Source organism: Bombus huntii, chromosome 16 (genome assembly GCF_024542735.1).
Source record: "Bombus huntii isolate Logan2020A chromosome 16, iyBomHunt1.1, whole genome shotgun sequence".
NCBI classification, from domain to species: Eukaryota; Metazoa; Arthropoda; class Insecta; order Hymenoptera; family Apidae; genus Bombus; species Bombus huntii.
The window spans coordinates 1314932-1331446 of record NC_066253.1 but is presented as its reverse complement, the minus strand read 5'-3'; the positions used below and the strand labels follow the sequence as shown (position 1 = coordinate 1331446).

General features: G+C 36.5%; 1 protein-coding gene across 9 annotated transcripts in view; it reads left to right on the top strand.

Moving 5' to 3' along the window:
- The window catches only part of LOC126874826 (cAMP-specific 3',5'-cyclic phosphodiesterase-like), a 175011-nt gene that overhangs the window by 82767 nt on the left and 75729 nt on the right, over nt 1–16515 (top strand). For 3 of the 9 annotated variants that reach the window (XM_050637269.1, XM_050637277.1, XM_050637273.1), the window contains 3 exons: nt 6307–6489; nt 8554–8586; nt 10216–10236. In XM_050637269.1, the coding sequence (XP_050493226.1) occupies nt 6307–6489; nt 8554–8586; nt 10216–10236 (237 nt within the window). Of the gene's footprint in view, nt 1–2102; nt 2500–6306; nt 6490–8553; nt 8587–10215; nt 10237–16261; nt 16488–16515 lie in introns of those variants that run through there. The other 6 variants (XM_050637274.1, XM_050637275.1, XM_050637270.1 and 3 more) reach the window with 5 other exon arrangements.

The window sequence follows — 16515 nt, the reverse complement described above, 5'->3', positions numbered from 1 at the left end:
TATTGAAATTACGTCTCGTCGTTTGACTGTATTTTCTGTCGGAATCTGCCATTCCGCTTACGTAAAAGAGAGGAAGAATTTCAAAGTTTTGGAAAATTTTTCTAAACGACACATCCTCTCGGGTGAAGAAACAAGAGACTGTAGGATTTTTCTTGTTCTTCCTCGTCTAACAACTTGTTGTTCCCTTTATTTTTGCCACGCGCGCGATTTGAATTTAAAATTGGTGAAATATTTCTCCCTTGCCTGGTGTTTTGGATTATTCTACCTTCTCCCACGGAATTTATCAACTTCCCGTCTTTCAATGAGATTCCTTTGTCGAGGAGTAAATTTTGATAAGCTTGATATATGCCTATAGTCTCCTTATGAAAGAGATTTTAATTCGCGATACGAGAAAAATAAATTCTACGTGGTTTTATTACTTTACCATGAGATTTTTCTATTCGAAGCATTTCATAGCGTTCGGAAATATAGAATGCATCGTAGATATATAAGTCGCGTATTTTAAAAGAGATATATCTATGACAATGGCTGTTTGATTTATTTTCGATCCGAAAGAATTCGTTAAGTTTGAAGGTAAAATACAAGATATATATATATATAGTTTTATTTTACGTAAACATTTACTTAAAAAATAAATACTAAATATTTACTAAAAACGTTAGAAGTCTTTTTGATTGTCAAAAGATGAAAATGTAAAAATTTGTGGTGCACAACAGTGTCAATAGCATTAAACAAAAAACGAATTGATAGAATACTATTAAAATAGCGGAATAAAAAGTATCGATATCGTAAATATACGAATGTCGTAGTTAGAAAAGAAAGTATCGAGGCTCTACTGGAATAAAAAATTGGAAAAGCAAGTCCATAGAATGAAATTGATTTGTCTATTTTTCTATCCACCCCTATTCTCTCTTGCAAACGTTGGAAGTCATTAAACGAGCAAACAGTCGCATGAAAAAAAATTCCGTTTCAAGTGTTCCCTATAGACGCTAGGCGATATAAAATCGTTCATGGACAAACGTATAGGCGTCGTAATATCTTTTTACGACTGTTCGATAAATCGAAATCGACGTCCAGCGAATTTTCGTCGCACGGTTATACCAGAAGGGACGAAGCAATTTCGCGTTGAACGTGTACCGTTCGATTAGCTTCGTTTCCTGTTTCTGTCTCGCACGCGACTTCCGTGAGACTTGGCCGTCTTTTTCACCGAGGCCAATTAAAATAAATCGCGAATTTTTTTAAGTGGCCGCGGTACTTTTCGCAATTAGTTCGGATTAGAGCAAACGAATATTCGTTTCAACGAAGCGTCGTTTCTTTGGATGTCGACGTTTCCTTTTTTTTTTTTTTTTAGGAAAAAAGTCGATTTTTTAGGAAATTTTTTGAGAAAAAAGAATGGAATAATAAACGATGTTTTGGACGATTATTAGCCGAAACTTTATCATCGAATAAATGACGAAAACTTCGTCTATTCCGATATCTCTTGTTTTCCTCGGAAAACTGGAAGAATGTCGATTTCTAATTCTAGAAAATTGCTTCCTTTTGGAAGAATATGTGTTTGGAACGATAATATCCCAAGGAAACTAGATCAACTCGAATATTACTGCCACAGAATGGCCGATGAAAGTTTTATTTACCGCTGTATAATTCTATTTTTCGGGAAATTGGTCGGGCAAATGGATTATGTGGAATATTTTCTTGCGACGCAGTAACATTTTTTGAACACAAGTACAAGTTCGATAAGAAGTTGTAGCACGAAAGGTATTTATATAATGGCAAGAACGTTTCAACGTTGCTCGATAGAATATTTTCTCGCTTTTTGTTCTTCGAGTCGGGAAGAAAATTGTAAATATCCTTCGAATTCCTTCGTAGTTTCAATTAGACGGACGAAGAATCCACGCGAATAGACAGCGCACAAAGCCTCTATAAGAAGATGATAAACTTGCCACTTGTTTTTCACTAACTAGGAAACAGAATTCATTAACAAGAGTCTCGAAACCTTCTCAGAAAGCCACTTCGAAAGGGCGAAGCAAACCTAAAAGCTCGTCGTAAAGAAGCAGAAAGGGCTCGATAAAACTCAGGCAAACTTTTCAAATTAACTTCAGCGAATGAAACTCTTCCTTCGATTCGTCGAGGTCGGACAAAATTCCTGGACAAGAACAACAGCTGTAAAACGGAAGGAAAACAGTGCTGTATATACATGGAAAGTCGGAAAAATGTAATAAGTGGAAAAAGCGTTTAAAACTGTCCGAGCATAGAGCGATGGTTTAAGCGAGAGAAATTATATCATTTATGGAAAAAGGATCTTTCGTTAGATCGTAAGCACAAGATGAATGATTATCCTATTTTCGTGCCATGCGACGTGTCCTTGAAATTGGCGCGCCGAGATTCTGGCACGATGAAAGTGACGCTTCCGCTTACTTCGTTCAGAAGGCACAGCGGTTGCGTGTCCACGTTATCCAGGGCGAAACCTCATCCAAAATTGGTCTACGTCGCCGTTCCGTAAGTTTCCAAACGATTTAACGTATTATTTATCAAGAAAAATTTGTCTTCTTCAAAGAAATAATCGCCATTGCGTTATTCATAGAAATATTGTATTTATGGTATTGCATAAATGATACGTTCAATATTGTGTTTAATATTTCAAATGTTTGTATCTTCGATTTCTGTCTTCCTGCGGAAGAGAAGAATATTTATAGAAAGAATATAGTTTAGAAAGAAACATTGGCCGGATAATTTGGCATTACATCGACAGCAAAAAAAAAAAAAAGAAACAATTTTTTTAGGAATGCTGTTATGGACAGAGAGTAGCAGAGACAGTGACGAAAATGAAATTTTAGAACCGATATACAGTAGGTGCAAAATGAGAGGGAGGGGGAAATTGGCTAGGTATTTTGGCATCGTTATTCGTAATTAAAATAATATAATTGAAGCTGTTGTATGAAACGTGTGTATCGGTGAACAAACGTGAAATTCATTTGTACTGCGTTAGAGAGTTCAGTTAAAGACCTGATCCTTTGGCCTTTGCTGGCGAAAGAATCCATTAGGAAATGAGCTGGAAATAATGAGCAGACCAATGATCCCTTTTAATTAGTCGTAAAGCGATCTAAGAGCAAGGCAGAGAATAGAAACTATACGAGCAATTAACCTAATCGAGAACGATTCGTGATCGAAGGAGATTCATATCGTAGTTTCACCCAACGATCGTTACATTTAACTATCGACCAGGATAAATTGCTTCTGGTTCTCTGTACACATATTTATCCGTATATCGAACTAACCGGATAAATCTGAAACAATTAAGTCGTTGTTCCCGTGCAAACATTAATTTGATCGATTAATTTATCAACGAATATATTATTCATCGAGTAGATATACAGGGTGGTTGGTAACTGGTGGTACAAGCGGAAAGGGGGCGATTCTACGCGAAAAAAGAAGTCGAAAATATTGAATAACAATTTTTCGTTCGAGGCTTTGTTTTCGAGACAATCGACTTTGAATTTTCGCTCGGTACGCGTGCGGTACGTTATAACGGATCTCACTGTAGATCGTTGTCTCGATGGAAAAATTAAAAAAAAAAATTTTTTATTCTATATTTTTGACTTCTTTTTTCGCGTAGAATCACCCCCTTTCCGCTTGCACCACCAGTTACCAACCACCCTGTATATAGTCATTCGAGTTTGAGCTTTGCGTCACAATGCACTTGCCACGCCAATCGATAGCGTTGCCTTTAACCATTACTCAATGTGTTTTACATAACGTGTTACGGGTGCGGCAGCCGCGAAACGGAAGTGGCTTTTAATCACTTTTTTATTGGCGGCCCTGCTCGAAAAACCAATATTAGCTGTTGAGGCTTGGCCGTGCCGTAGATAAACGCCAAGATTGTCCCGATGAGTTTGCCCAGGCAAGCATTCCTCGCAACAGGTCTTCTTTCAGCTGGTTCATGTCTAGAAACAATCTCTTTGAAGATTTCTTTTTATAGAATTTTTCCGTCCGCAGGACTTGCTGCAAAATAATGAAATGTTCGGAGCAATTTTTAATAATTATTATTGGGTCATGCGATTTCGATTTCCGCAATTTTACGATCAATTATAACGAAACGTTTATCACTTTGCAGGTTCTGATCTTTTTGTTGGTTTATTTAAAGTGTTATTAGCGATGATTTGGTTAATGCTGTCTGTAAGACGTCTGAAACGTAATATAAGGTAGTCGAGTGTGTATTTAGATTGAAATACGAGAGTTAAACGTTGAAAGATTGGAGAGCAAGTAGAGTCTGGCGTTAAGTAGAATTGTCCGGTCGTGGCCAGACACATACTCGGTATCTCATATGGATTTGTAAATTGCACGGACTAGTTTTAAAATTCTCTTCGCTGGTTTTTTTAAGATTCATAACGATAGCATGGATTGTTTAATGTTAACAAATATTCCTTGAATATTCAACTTAACTTCAATTGTTAAATATTACATGGGATTAATATTAATGATCCTAGAACCTTGGAAATTTCTTCCTTTCTTCTTAATTCTCTATGCAACGTTGCATTAACTGACAAATTTCATTTCTTTTTATTTAATTCGTAAAAATCGTAGAAATTCTCTTACAATGTTTCGAAGGGATTTAAATAAAATTATTAACGCTTCGCTCGATTAATAAACTATCGTTACAATTTCCCCATTTAAATAAATCAGATTACAATTACACGAAAAGTTGACAAACTTACGTAACTGTTATTTAATAAAAATTATAACAACTTGGCCGTTAAAAAGAATTCGGAGTGAGACGAAATGAAACAAGGGACGCTTATTGGCGTTCTCTTTCTCTGGTCACTATTTAGCGATTGAATAGCAAGGCCGTGGAATTAATCGTAGCTTACATAATGACACGTAATGACGATTATCGAGAGCAGGAAGACGAGACGTGGTTTCTGGTCAACACCGACGATCATGTGAACGAAAAAATGTTAATCAAGCCATTTAGTTAATTAGGCCCGTCTAACGAGCAAATTGATAACGATCACGCCGATTACTATGACGGATAATTATTTCATGACACGTTCGGGCGCAGTTTGTCTGAGAAGATCGGAATTAGATTCATCTTCATGAATTTTCATTTCGTTGCGTGTAATTTCTGCAAAATTTTCATTAAAATTGCCATCTACGCGTTTTGAATTGTTAATCAGCTGCTCTCTGTATAATTTTTTTCTTCGTCTAGTTACGCTGTCTGGAATTTTAAGAGACGCTTCTGTACTCTGGTAGTTTGATAATAGATGCGAAACGAACGAATTTTCCTCGAATTTTCGTCGTGCAAAGTTTCTGAGAAATATAAATTAATTTCACAACGCGCTTTTCGATTCGTCTTCTAATTCCAGCTTTCTATCGTTTTAGGTAAAACGTTCAACCTTTTCGATTTACGCGTTTAGAATTATTCTGGTAACTGCACTGTTATTATCTTTCAACCAACTATTACTTTCCAATCTCATCGACCAATTTTCATAAATTTGGTTCCTTACAAACAAAGTGGACGTATAAGATATAGTGTATTTTTTGCGATAGATGAACGACAGGACATGAAAAATGTGTATCCATGTAACGTGTAGCTTAACCACGTACATTTGTCGAACGTAGCCTGAAGAAAATTAAATTCGATGCCTGTTGGAGATGCAAGGAGACACCATCGTTGCTATAACGAAGATATTCGACCAGTATACTTTAAAAGCTATTTATATCGACGATATGCAACGACGAAGATGTGTTGCTCTTAGAAGCTTCGTAACTTGCTGAAAATTCTAATAGAAGTTTGTTGCGAAAGTTGTGCCTGAAGACAAAGTGTATACAGTCTGACTTGAACACTATATGTTAATTATTTTCTATGTTGGGTAAAATAATTGCTGAACTTTTCGTAACAGGATATTCTCGTTTAAAATAGCGTGTTTTCATTCTATTTATTTTAATTTAGATAGTCTCTGGTAACAAATATGATGCTTCCGTTTAATTTTGACTAAATGTTGAACACGATTCTACTTTATTAATTGAAAATATTTCAGTTGTTAATTTAATCATTCAAAAAATATTACAAATTTATTCATCCGCCGAAGCTTCGAATTTGTAATCTCGTGTCATTGCAAATTTCTCATAAATCAGTTATAACCGAATCGAATGCATTAGGTGAAAATTACACGCTAAAATCATTCGTGAAATAAAAGAAAGAAGTATGTTTAAGAATTTGTAAAAATTATCCCTTAAAATTTGCATAAAGTAAGAGGAAAAACAAAGGAAAATATGCTTAAGGATCGTTTTCTTTTCTGTTAACAGTTTCGACGTGGGAAATGGAAGCTCAAAGGCAGACAGCAGCGCTACGGGCGACAACGCATCGCAGAATCCAAGTTTGGTGCTGCAACAGCCACAACGACGAGAAAGCTTCCTGTATCGCAGCGACAGCGACTTCGACATGTCACCAAAGTCGATGTCTCGGAACAGTTCGATCGCAAGTGAAAGGTGAGCCTATGAAACTATGCTTTCTGCTTTAGGTCCTTATCTCGACTCGAGGAAAACATTTTTTATTTTTTAATCTTTTTCTCTGTGTCGGGATAACGGGGATCTAACCTTGTAAATAATGAATTGGGAATGTCGGATTGTTGATACGGTGTTCGGTTTGTGATCGTGATTGTTCAGCTTCGATCAGATAAATTTTCCATCTAATAGAAACTGCAGACCTCGTTATGTAAATTGTATTGCAGTAGAAATGGTCGGTTATGGTCAGACACCGGATACTTTGCATTTTAATCGAACGAAATACAGCAGAATTTTTATATTTTCGATAACGAATGAATTCGTTGTATAATAACAATTTTCTGGGCTTTGGAAACTCGAGTAAATTATTCGTAAATTGTTTAATTCGGTGTAGAAGATATTTGGTTTCGTGAGTTTGCATTTAAATATCTCGAAAGAAGTATTAATAATAGGTAGAATTAAACAAGGATCATCAAAAACTTCTAAACTCATTTGGTACTTCGTCCGATAGAGAAATAATGTTTCGTCTAGAATTAATTATGTATTTACACTGATTGACGTATTGAAGTAATCTGGCGATTGGCGCGCGGTCGCGCGAAATTCCTAATTACTGGTTATTCAACGGCAAACTATAGCTGGTAATGAAACGAACTTGGTATAATTTACGCCCACGTGAATTACGAATTCCTCTTGACACGATGCCGTTAATGAAGTCATTTGTAAACACGACCGTGATAATTGGCCTGTTGTAACGTAATGCGCCGCCTGTTCATGAATAATTGAACGGAATTAGATATCGAACGTTGGATTTGCGTGTATCCACTATTATTTTATCGATTGATTAAACTATGTAACTCTCTTAATCGTTAGAATCAAACACTGTCCTGGGATTAATTGTACGAAGCAACTTTGTATAACTTGAATCTGCATTATCGGCTATTCAAACTTTATTGTACCGACCGTAAATGTAACTTTAATTATGTCGGTAATGTAGATTGTGCCGATAATCGTAGTTTCAGACGCAATTGACTGAATTTATCGACAATGATAAAGTAGGAATCGTATTGTTTTCATGGTTATGCCATGTTGAGAGCGTCGTGAGTATTTCAATGAACCGACGACTGGTTTGTCGGTATTGTAAAGTATCTTATGAGCGGTATATCGAGAGAAAGGATAAGACAAATACATACGGTAGTCAATTTTTTGAATATCTGACCATGATCACGTTAATTCTACTGCCTCCAAGATAAAAATTTCTTGCCTTACAAATTTTTATATCCAACCACGCATGTGTGAAACGTGTCTTGCATTCGAAAAGAGTTCACTTAACAGAATTATCACTATAATCAGGAATAATATTCTACATAGAAATCTTTTTTCTTCCGCAATTCTGGTTTTTGAATATAAATAATCGAATGATGCATCCTATCACAGCGTATTCGTGCTAATATTAATAATTGTGCAAGAACAGTCTGCGATCTCTCTTCCTCTTAGTGTAGCTTGATAAAATATCGTAGCTTTCTATGGTGTTGATGCTTAACATATGTTTCTATCTTCTATTTTTTATTATATCACTTGTTTGTAGTCTTTGTATATAAAATTGCAGCAAGGTTGTGAAAATATATTGCAAATGTCTTGCAATAAAAAGAAATATACTCCCTGCTCTGTTAAACAAGGATGAAAATCCTGAAAAACTAAACTGCGTGGAAAAATCGATAGAAAATGTAATACCTGTAAATTGGACAAATTTCTATATACAAATTTTTAGATCACAATTCATTTCTACAAAAAAAAATTTGGAAAGATATTCGTACGGAAATTTTTAAGTTGGTAGTTTTTCGTCTTCCAAAGATTATTTTCCATAATATAATCGATCGTAAAAATAATAAAAATTCTTTCAGAGATATTTTATCTTTTTATTCCGAGTATTCACGCCTTGTTGCACGCAACGGAAAAGAATCTATTTCTTTTTTTTCTTATTTTTTAAATCGCAATGAACGGGTGCGGGGTGTGATAATGCGAATCATATTTGTGATCCTTGGGTTGCAGATACAAAGAAGCAGAGGTTGTTATGGAGCGACCGTATGTACACGATCCTATTATATATTATATATCAGTTTCTCTCGTTTCACTTCACATATACATCTAGCCACAGAAACACACTTACAAAACTAATCGACACCCCTCGCCACGATAATTACGATCGCTATTAAATCGATCCGATTCGATTCGATTCGCTGCCTCTTTAACCGCTTCCTTTTTCTCTTTCTCTGTCACACACATATAGCGAACGAAACAGGGGTTGGCTAAAGTGCATGGAACCGTTCGCTATCCGAAAGAAAAGAGAAAAAGGAAAAGAGAAAAAAAGAAATTCTGCCATATACATATATAATTTTCGAGCTGAGTAGTTCAGTTACCTGTTGAGTTACTTTGTGGCGTGCTTTCAGTCGATTTTTCTTTGCCATCATCTTTGCTTTCGTTTCAATAATTTGGTAGATTAGAATCGCGATCTGTTGTGCAGGAAATAATCAGTTCATTCGCTGAATAATTCTCACTGTTATCTTAATTATTTTTTTTTTTTAATTTCAACCGTGTCAGATTTCAACCTTTAAGAAATATTTAAGTTGTATCTTTTTTTATTTTTGTACTCTGTAATTAAGTAGTGAAGGTAAATTACAAAGTCTAGAAGGAAAAACGTCATGTTGTTAACATAATCGTTAACCTAATGCGATGTTTTTTTCGAATATTTTGCAAACTATACGGAGTAGGAAAATATCTTTCGAAAAAAAGTTGTCTATGTTTTAATAACAAATTTAATTACGCAAACTGTTTCTCGAAATATTCTCTCTTTTTTTTCTCAAATAAGAAAAAATATAAATTGCAGGATAATCTTCAGTTTTATTATGATACATGAAAATTTGCAACTCTATCCGCTCTACAATTTCAATTTTTCAAGATTCGTATCTAAATTTTGAACATTCGTGGAATGGTTCCTTTCTGCATAACACGATCCAGTTACCATTATTTTCCGTTGTAACAATTTTTTGACGAACATTAATTATACGTTGTTCAAAGTAGAAACACGCAATTAGCAACCGTTCGAAGTAACAGCGATCGATTTCAGATTTCTTATTGGACGTTCGGATCTCTGTTTTCTTTTGTTCTGTTTTTCGGTTTCTGGGACAAATTAAACCCCGGGGACTTGCGTTGTAAATGGATTTCTCGCGAAGGCACATGGCAGAATCGCGCTGATAAAATCGATGCTTACGAACACGCGCGGCTACACGAGACGATACACGTGCATTGTTCCACATTTTCCCTCCTATTTTGTATCACGATAAACAAATAGCAGAAAGGAATAAAAGGGAGAATTACACCCACACAGCCAAACGAATTCCCCGATGAACGAGTTTGAAAATAATTGGCGTATATCGATTGTACGGATACTTTAATCTTCCTCCTTTGTAACTTTTTTTGTTTCGTTGTTCGTCGTTCTGTACGAAAGAAAATGGCGGGAAAAAAGGTTGTAAAAAAAAAAAAAAAAAAAAGAGGGAAAAATTTAGTAGTGAAATTGTTGGAAAAGTAACAAGTAGAGATAAACGTAGGGACGAGAGTGGAATTGTTTAGGCTGCGTTTATTAACGTAACTAATTAACGGCATGCGACGATTATAGTAGAAGGTTCTCGAATAAAAACGAATTGTCATTTTCAGGGTTTCAACAGATCCCAGTAGGTAAGTCGCATTATTACGTAATTTCAGTATGCAGTATGCTGCAACCAACAACGGTTTGTTGGTGCAAACTGTACACCTGAAAATGGATGACGCGTGACTTTTTTTTTTTTGAAGATACGTGCATTTTTTTTAATATATCAGGACATCCCATGAGCGATGCGATCTTTGGTCTTCCGGCTGTACTACGTGCAAATAAATAATTATCTCTCGACAATTGACAGGTTGTGAGTTTTCCTGTATTTTTTTTTTTTTTTTTTTTTATTTTTATAATTCACCATCTTTCTCTGGCAACTTTCAACTTGACTGTGGAAGAAATTCTAGAAGAAGAAAACACGTATATCTTTTCAAACATAATCGTTTCATGTCCCTGAGAAGACGTGTATATTTTTGAAACATAACCGTGTCAAGGAATATTTTTCTATCGGATTTTCTGCAGGATTTTTTACACGTTTATCGTTATAAATAAATAAACAAAGGGCTGGCGATTGTTTGTTTTATAAACATTATAATCGTATTACTTTGGCATTTAAGAAAATAATCGAGGTACAAGCTGACTGTAATATATTCTTTATAGGTCAGTTTCTTATCCGAGCTTCCAAGTTTTCGTTTTATTGGAACCCTATAATCTTCTCTGTCTATCTCTTAGCAGACTGAAAGACAACTTCGATGGGTATCATAATACACTTTTTTCCAAGGATACACTTTCAGACAAAAGGACACGGAGGCGAAGTGTAGGAGGATGAGGTTTAAAAAAAGGAATTTACCGGAGATTAAAGGATCGTCATTGAAGTTGGGCGGCGGAGGCGGTTGGGGTGGAAACTATTATCGAACTTTCAAAGAATTTCCTATCTAAATTCTAGAAAATTTGTCTTCTTAATCTTTCGCAAAGTAGCTAACGTTGTTCCCTCGTTTTTTCAAATAATAAAATCATCGTTCCTTAATTAACGAGATCGTCGTTTCTTAAGCGACGAAATCATCGTTCTTTGCTTAATGAAATTATCCTTTGTTTCAATAATTGAGTAATATTCGTTTTTCCATTTACTTGCAAAGAATCGTGCGATTAGAATTCAGCATCGAAAAAATACAAACTTGGAACGTTGATTAAAGTAAATAAGGAAAAATAGAAGACTTTTTATCAAACGTGTATATGAAAAGTAAATTCGGAACGTCGTTTAAAAGCTGGAGAGAGACGAAACAGCGATAAAATTCGATATTAATCGAGACAGTATCACGGATACCCAGGGCTGTAAATATTTTCACGGTGCATCGAGTGCAGCAGCGAGTGCACCGCGTGTAAATATTTTTATCTCGACGAGAGCAAACAGCGTGCCGAGTGTTCGCTTCGCTCCATCTGTCGTAGCCGGATTATCGCCACTCTCGTGTCCAGTTTCGCGGAAGAATTTGCATCGTTCGTGCATTTTTTAATTTTTCGGCAGCCAGGTTTTCGCGTTTTATCGCTTCAGTTTTTAAACATTGATATTTTTCTCTTTGACCATTTCGATTGCGTTACATCGTTACACATTAGCTGTCATAATTTAGTCGCGTTATTCGTTATGACTCGGTCCTATCAGTTTCTTACAATTTAGACGCGTGGTATATTGGCTTGGCAACTAAATGATTGCGGATTTTGTCAATTCCACTTAGTTGCCGATCCAATAAAATTAGGGTAACACGACGGAGAAGCGATTATCTTGAAAGATACTTCAACTTTGATTCCGTGGGACACGAGGACCAAGAAGAAACGTAGAGTGACGCGGCACGTCGTTACTTATGGTCCTGTTAACGACAAAATCGTTTTCTTTGTCTCGCGTGTGACAAATTCTACAGAATCAAAGTCAAAATGTCTTCTAAACCGATCAGTGTCGAACCACGTCAGTCTGATACATTTTTCCGTAGAGCGACGAGAGGATTTGAAGAAAGTAGCGCTGTGGAAAATTCACGCGCCAAGAGAATATTATCCGGAACACGTAGTTCCCTTTCAACCGTTCGTCTTCTACCTGTTTCATTTTTCCTGGATTTTGTGGCATCGTAAAATCTTCTTCCAACGTTCCTGACAAACCTTTGCTTTAAAGATCCTTCGTAAGTTTTCCAACGATAAGCACGCGATTTTTTCAATTGCTGGCGGCGTTTCGTTCTTAGTCGAGTGGTTTCAGATCGCAGAGAAACGAAATTTTACGAAGCGCCACAGGTCAAAGCGGGAAAGTTACGCGGATATTGACGCGATGTTGACGAGATTGCATGGCGAACAATAGGAAGAGGAAAGGCGCGCGTTAATTACGGGCGCGCAAAATACTCGAGAGACGAGATGTTTACGAGGCTGTCGCGAGCAATTACGCTTTAACGGCCGCCATGAAAGAACCGTCTTCTGCTTCGTTTCTACGCTTTTACGTAACATCAATTTTCGTGACGAGTTATAGTCTTCCTTCTTAGTCTTCTGAACCCCAGGCAACCGTCTGAAATTTCCATCCTCATTCTCCATCCGAATATTTCATCGCGATTTTTATCCGTAAATAGCCTGTGTCTCGATCGAACTTTTTCTTCTTCTTATTTCTTTTCTTCTTCTTCTTTTTTTTTTTTTCGTTGTAATTTACAACCACTAAAGCGTATTAAAGTTCAACTAATTAGGTCGACTGTTGCGAACCATTAATTAACCAGCATGCGGAGGTCGCGGTTCACCTAGCAGATACGCGTGAGAAATCTTTTTATAAATATTTTTTAAATCACGTGCATTGTAAAGCTGTGTAAGCAAAGGAGTAGACCAAGTCTAAATCGAGGCAGATTAAATTGATTTATCATGCATTTATCATTTTCTATACTGTGTGTCACTGTTTCACCGGGAAGGTTGCAACACCTGCAAAAATACGAATGTTACGAAATAATATTTCGGATAAAAGTTGTATGGTGTCGAGAGACACGTACTCTGTTTTTTATCTGCTTCGCTCTCCGATCATCTTGGAACGTCCTGCAAACGCGATACTCGAATTTTCAAACGCGAAGCTCCATTTTTTTTTTTTTTTTCTTAAATATTCCCGTAGCTGACGTTCGCACGTTCTCGAAACGCTGGAAACTCGTAACGCGCGAACTTTAGAATTCGATATGCCATGGTACAGCATAAAAGACGTTTTTCACAACGCTGGTACAACGTTGCCGATAACGCAAGGTTGTAATTTTCTGATGTTTTCAGAAGTCGCTTCAAGTCGTTCGCTGTATCGCCCTGTCGAGTTTAAATCGATAGCGGATTGGTGCGAAAGACACAGGTTCGTAGCGTTTGAACGTCAACTGTCGCAGTATCTGATAAAATGTGGTAGTATCCATTGGAAAGTCGTAACGTCGCGTTTACGGCAGTTTCAAAATCGTTGCAAGGTACAACAGATAAAAGCACAGTACGTGCCCATCTTTGTCATACAACTTTCGTCACGTACATTTTTTCGTATCGTTCGTATTTTCCCGCATATGCGAACCTTTCCATTTAAACAGCACATGCTGCACATCTACCGAATAAAACGCAGCAAACGGTAAACGATGAATTCTTGTCGAGAAAGTCCTTGTAAACGTGCCTCCCTCGGCTAGACAATTTGTTTATTCATCGTGAACTGTTTCGTGGTTTCTTGTAATGACGGCAATCAGGCCGGATGAGCTTGGTTAATTACTACGTTGTGCAAAACCTTGTGGCAATTTAATAGCATTGTTGACAATATTGCGTTGCTGTAGATTGATAATAAAACGTGTACGTTTCTATAAATAGCGTGCTATCGAATAACATATAATTAAATTGATCAATAGGAGGAGAAAATTCTCGTAGCTATCGTTTCAGAAATTATTTGAATATCGTCTGACGTGGCGCATATATGTAGAGAAATATTTCCTTTTCTTAAATTGACGTTTATTTCCAACATTTTCTACATTTTTACTAGAATGTTTCGCGCGCTCTATAAAATATTTCCATTTTGTTACTTGCCTGAACGTATATTTTAATCAAAGCGACGAAAACAGTTAGAAGCATATTTATTCTCAGGATTTGATGAAAATTAAGAGAAATTAAGGAAATTTTCCCGGGTATCTCGGTGTACGTTCGATGGATCGCGTACTTTGAATTCAATTTCGAAGATAAAATATGTAGGCCGTGAATCGAACAGTTTGAATTATTTAGTATTTGGTATAGGTTAGTACTTACGTAAGTACTTAAGTTTCATATACTTGGAATAGACATTGTCGGATGTTCGAATATAGCAACGAATATTCGATGTAAGTCGAAGAGATCGCGAGTATCGTCCGGGTGTAGAAGAAAAGCTTCGTAGAATTGCTGCGACACGCGAGTAGAACGTTTTGTTTTTCGACTTGGAGAAAATTGAAACGTAGTTGAAGTCCAACGCAGTAGGGAAAACAGCGTTTAATTTGAATTCAAAGCCGTTTGACCGACGCTACATCTTAGCATAAATGGCGTAAAACAACAAATTATAAAATTACAAATACGCTTGTCGTTTATTCAAAGTAGCAGAGAGAAAAAAAGACAGATTTAATAAAAACGAAAAGCAAGCATCACCGATACAAGTTGGTAATTTGTACTAGAAATTCTTTGCGTTTCTCCTTTTTCTATGTTCTTTCGAAATTGTCTCCGACCGTCGATGGCTAGCAGATATTTTTCTTAAACTTTTATTCTTAATTTTTAATTCGTTTATTATATAATATAAACGAATGTTCATTTGAAAAATTTCTGAGATTTTTCCGAGTCAAGTGTACATTAGGAGAAGTTATTTTCCACGCGTTAACGAGTCACAGGTTGCCTTCAAATGTTAGGAACGTGAGCGTGCAACGTGGCTGTAGCTGAATTCCTTCCGGAAAATCAATATTGACCAATGGACGATGGGAAAACAGCGATTGGACACGTTCGAGCGGCCACTATACGCTGTGCGATTTATTTTCCAACTACGTTTGCATAATATCCAGGTTTTCGAAACCGATTTCGATCGATCAACGATCGGTGGTCGTCGCTAATTCGCTTTTGGTCAAACGCGTTTGAACGCTAAATTTCCGGATGCTACTGAGTGGATTTTTAAATCGAATATCCCACTTTCGAGGTTTCTCGTCGTTTTGCAGATTACGCCAGGTAAAAGTAACAAAGCATCCGTTTTTTAAACGAAATTCGTAAACAATGTTTCTGCAAGATCGTTTTAAATATTCAAATAATCGCATCTACGACGTGCTCACTGTTTTTGAATTTTTTAACGCTTTTAAACATTATTATCGTTGTCAGATTTTCTTCCAGAGATTTTCACGTGACTTCTGGGGAAGAGATGAAACGGAAATTTCTTAGAAATATTTCCTTAACAAAGAATATTTATTTTTTAAACGCGTTAGATATTCAAATAACTGCGTCTAAGACGTTATTATTAGATTTTTAAATAATTAAAAAAAAAGCGTAAATTTTGTCAATGAAATTTCTTACGAATATATTTCCTTAACAAGATATTGATCGCCAAACTAACTTCATTTATAATATCGTTATTTTCGGGTTTACAACGATTCCACCTAACTCTAATCATGTTGCAAATTGTCATTGAAATCGTCAACCTAACCGAAAACCGAACTGTCACGAGTGAAGAGAACAATACCTTGGAAATGGACAAGTTCGTTACGACGAAACCACAGCTGTCAATTTCGCAGGATTGCGAATGATGTTTTCAATTCGACCTTGAGAACAACTATTCGCTCATCGTGATGGCGGTTTTACGGTCCAGAGAGTTACAGTCGAAGAATCCGTGGAATTGAGGCCGATTGACGCGTTCATTAAAATAACGACCAGCCAGTTTCTGCGTCAAGACAAGTGTCATTTGTGAATAGAGGTAGACGCGTGTGTGTATCGTACGTGGTAATCACTGTGGCGGGAATTAATGTCCGCCAGTACAGTCGTTTCCGTTCTCCGTGAACGACCAGAACAGCTGGTCAACGATCAGCATTGCGCGTTCTCGCGAAATCAATGTCGTTGCGCGACTTTTCAAAGATTTTACGCCACTTTTACAGCCACTTGTAATTTATTGCCACTTGTTTGCTTCTTGTTTCTCGTAACACGTATTCCCGGTCGTCTCTTGAAGTCTTTACGCGACGTTTATTTCACTTGAAAAATATCTTGCGATTATTTTATTAATTCAGCGTAGGGTGTTCTCGCGTTATTTCAATTTAGCGTGAAACATTTTCACCAATTATTTTCATTAATAACGGTGTGATTTGCTCTCGGATTACTTCGATTCAACGTAAGGTGTTTGCGATTTATCTCCATTC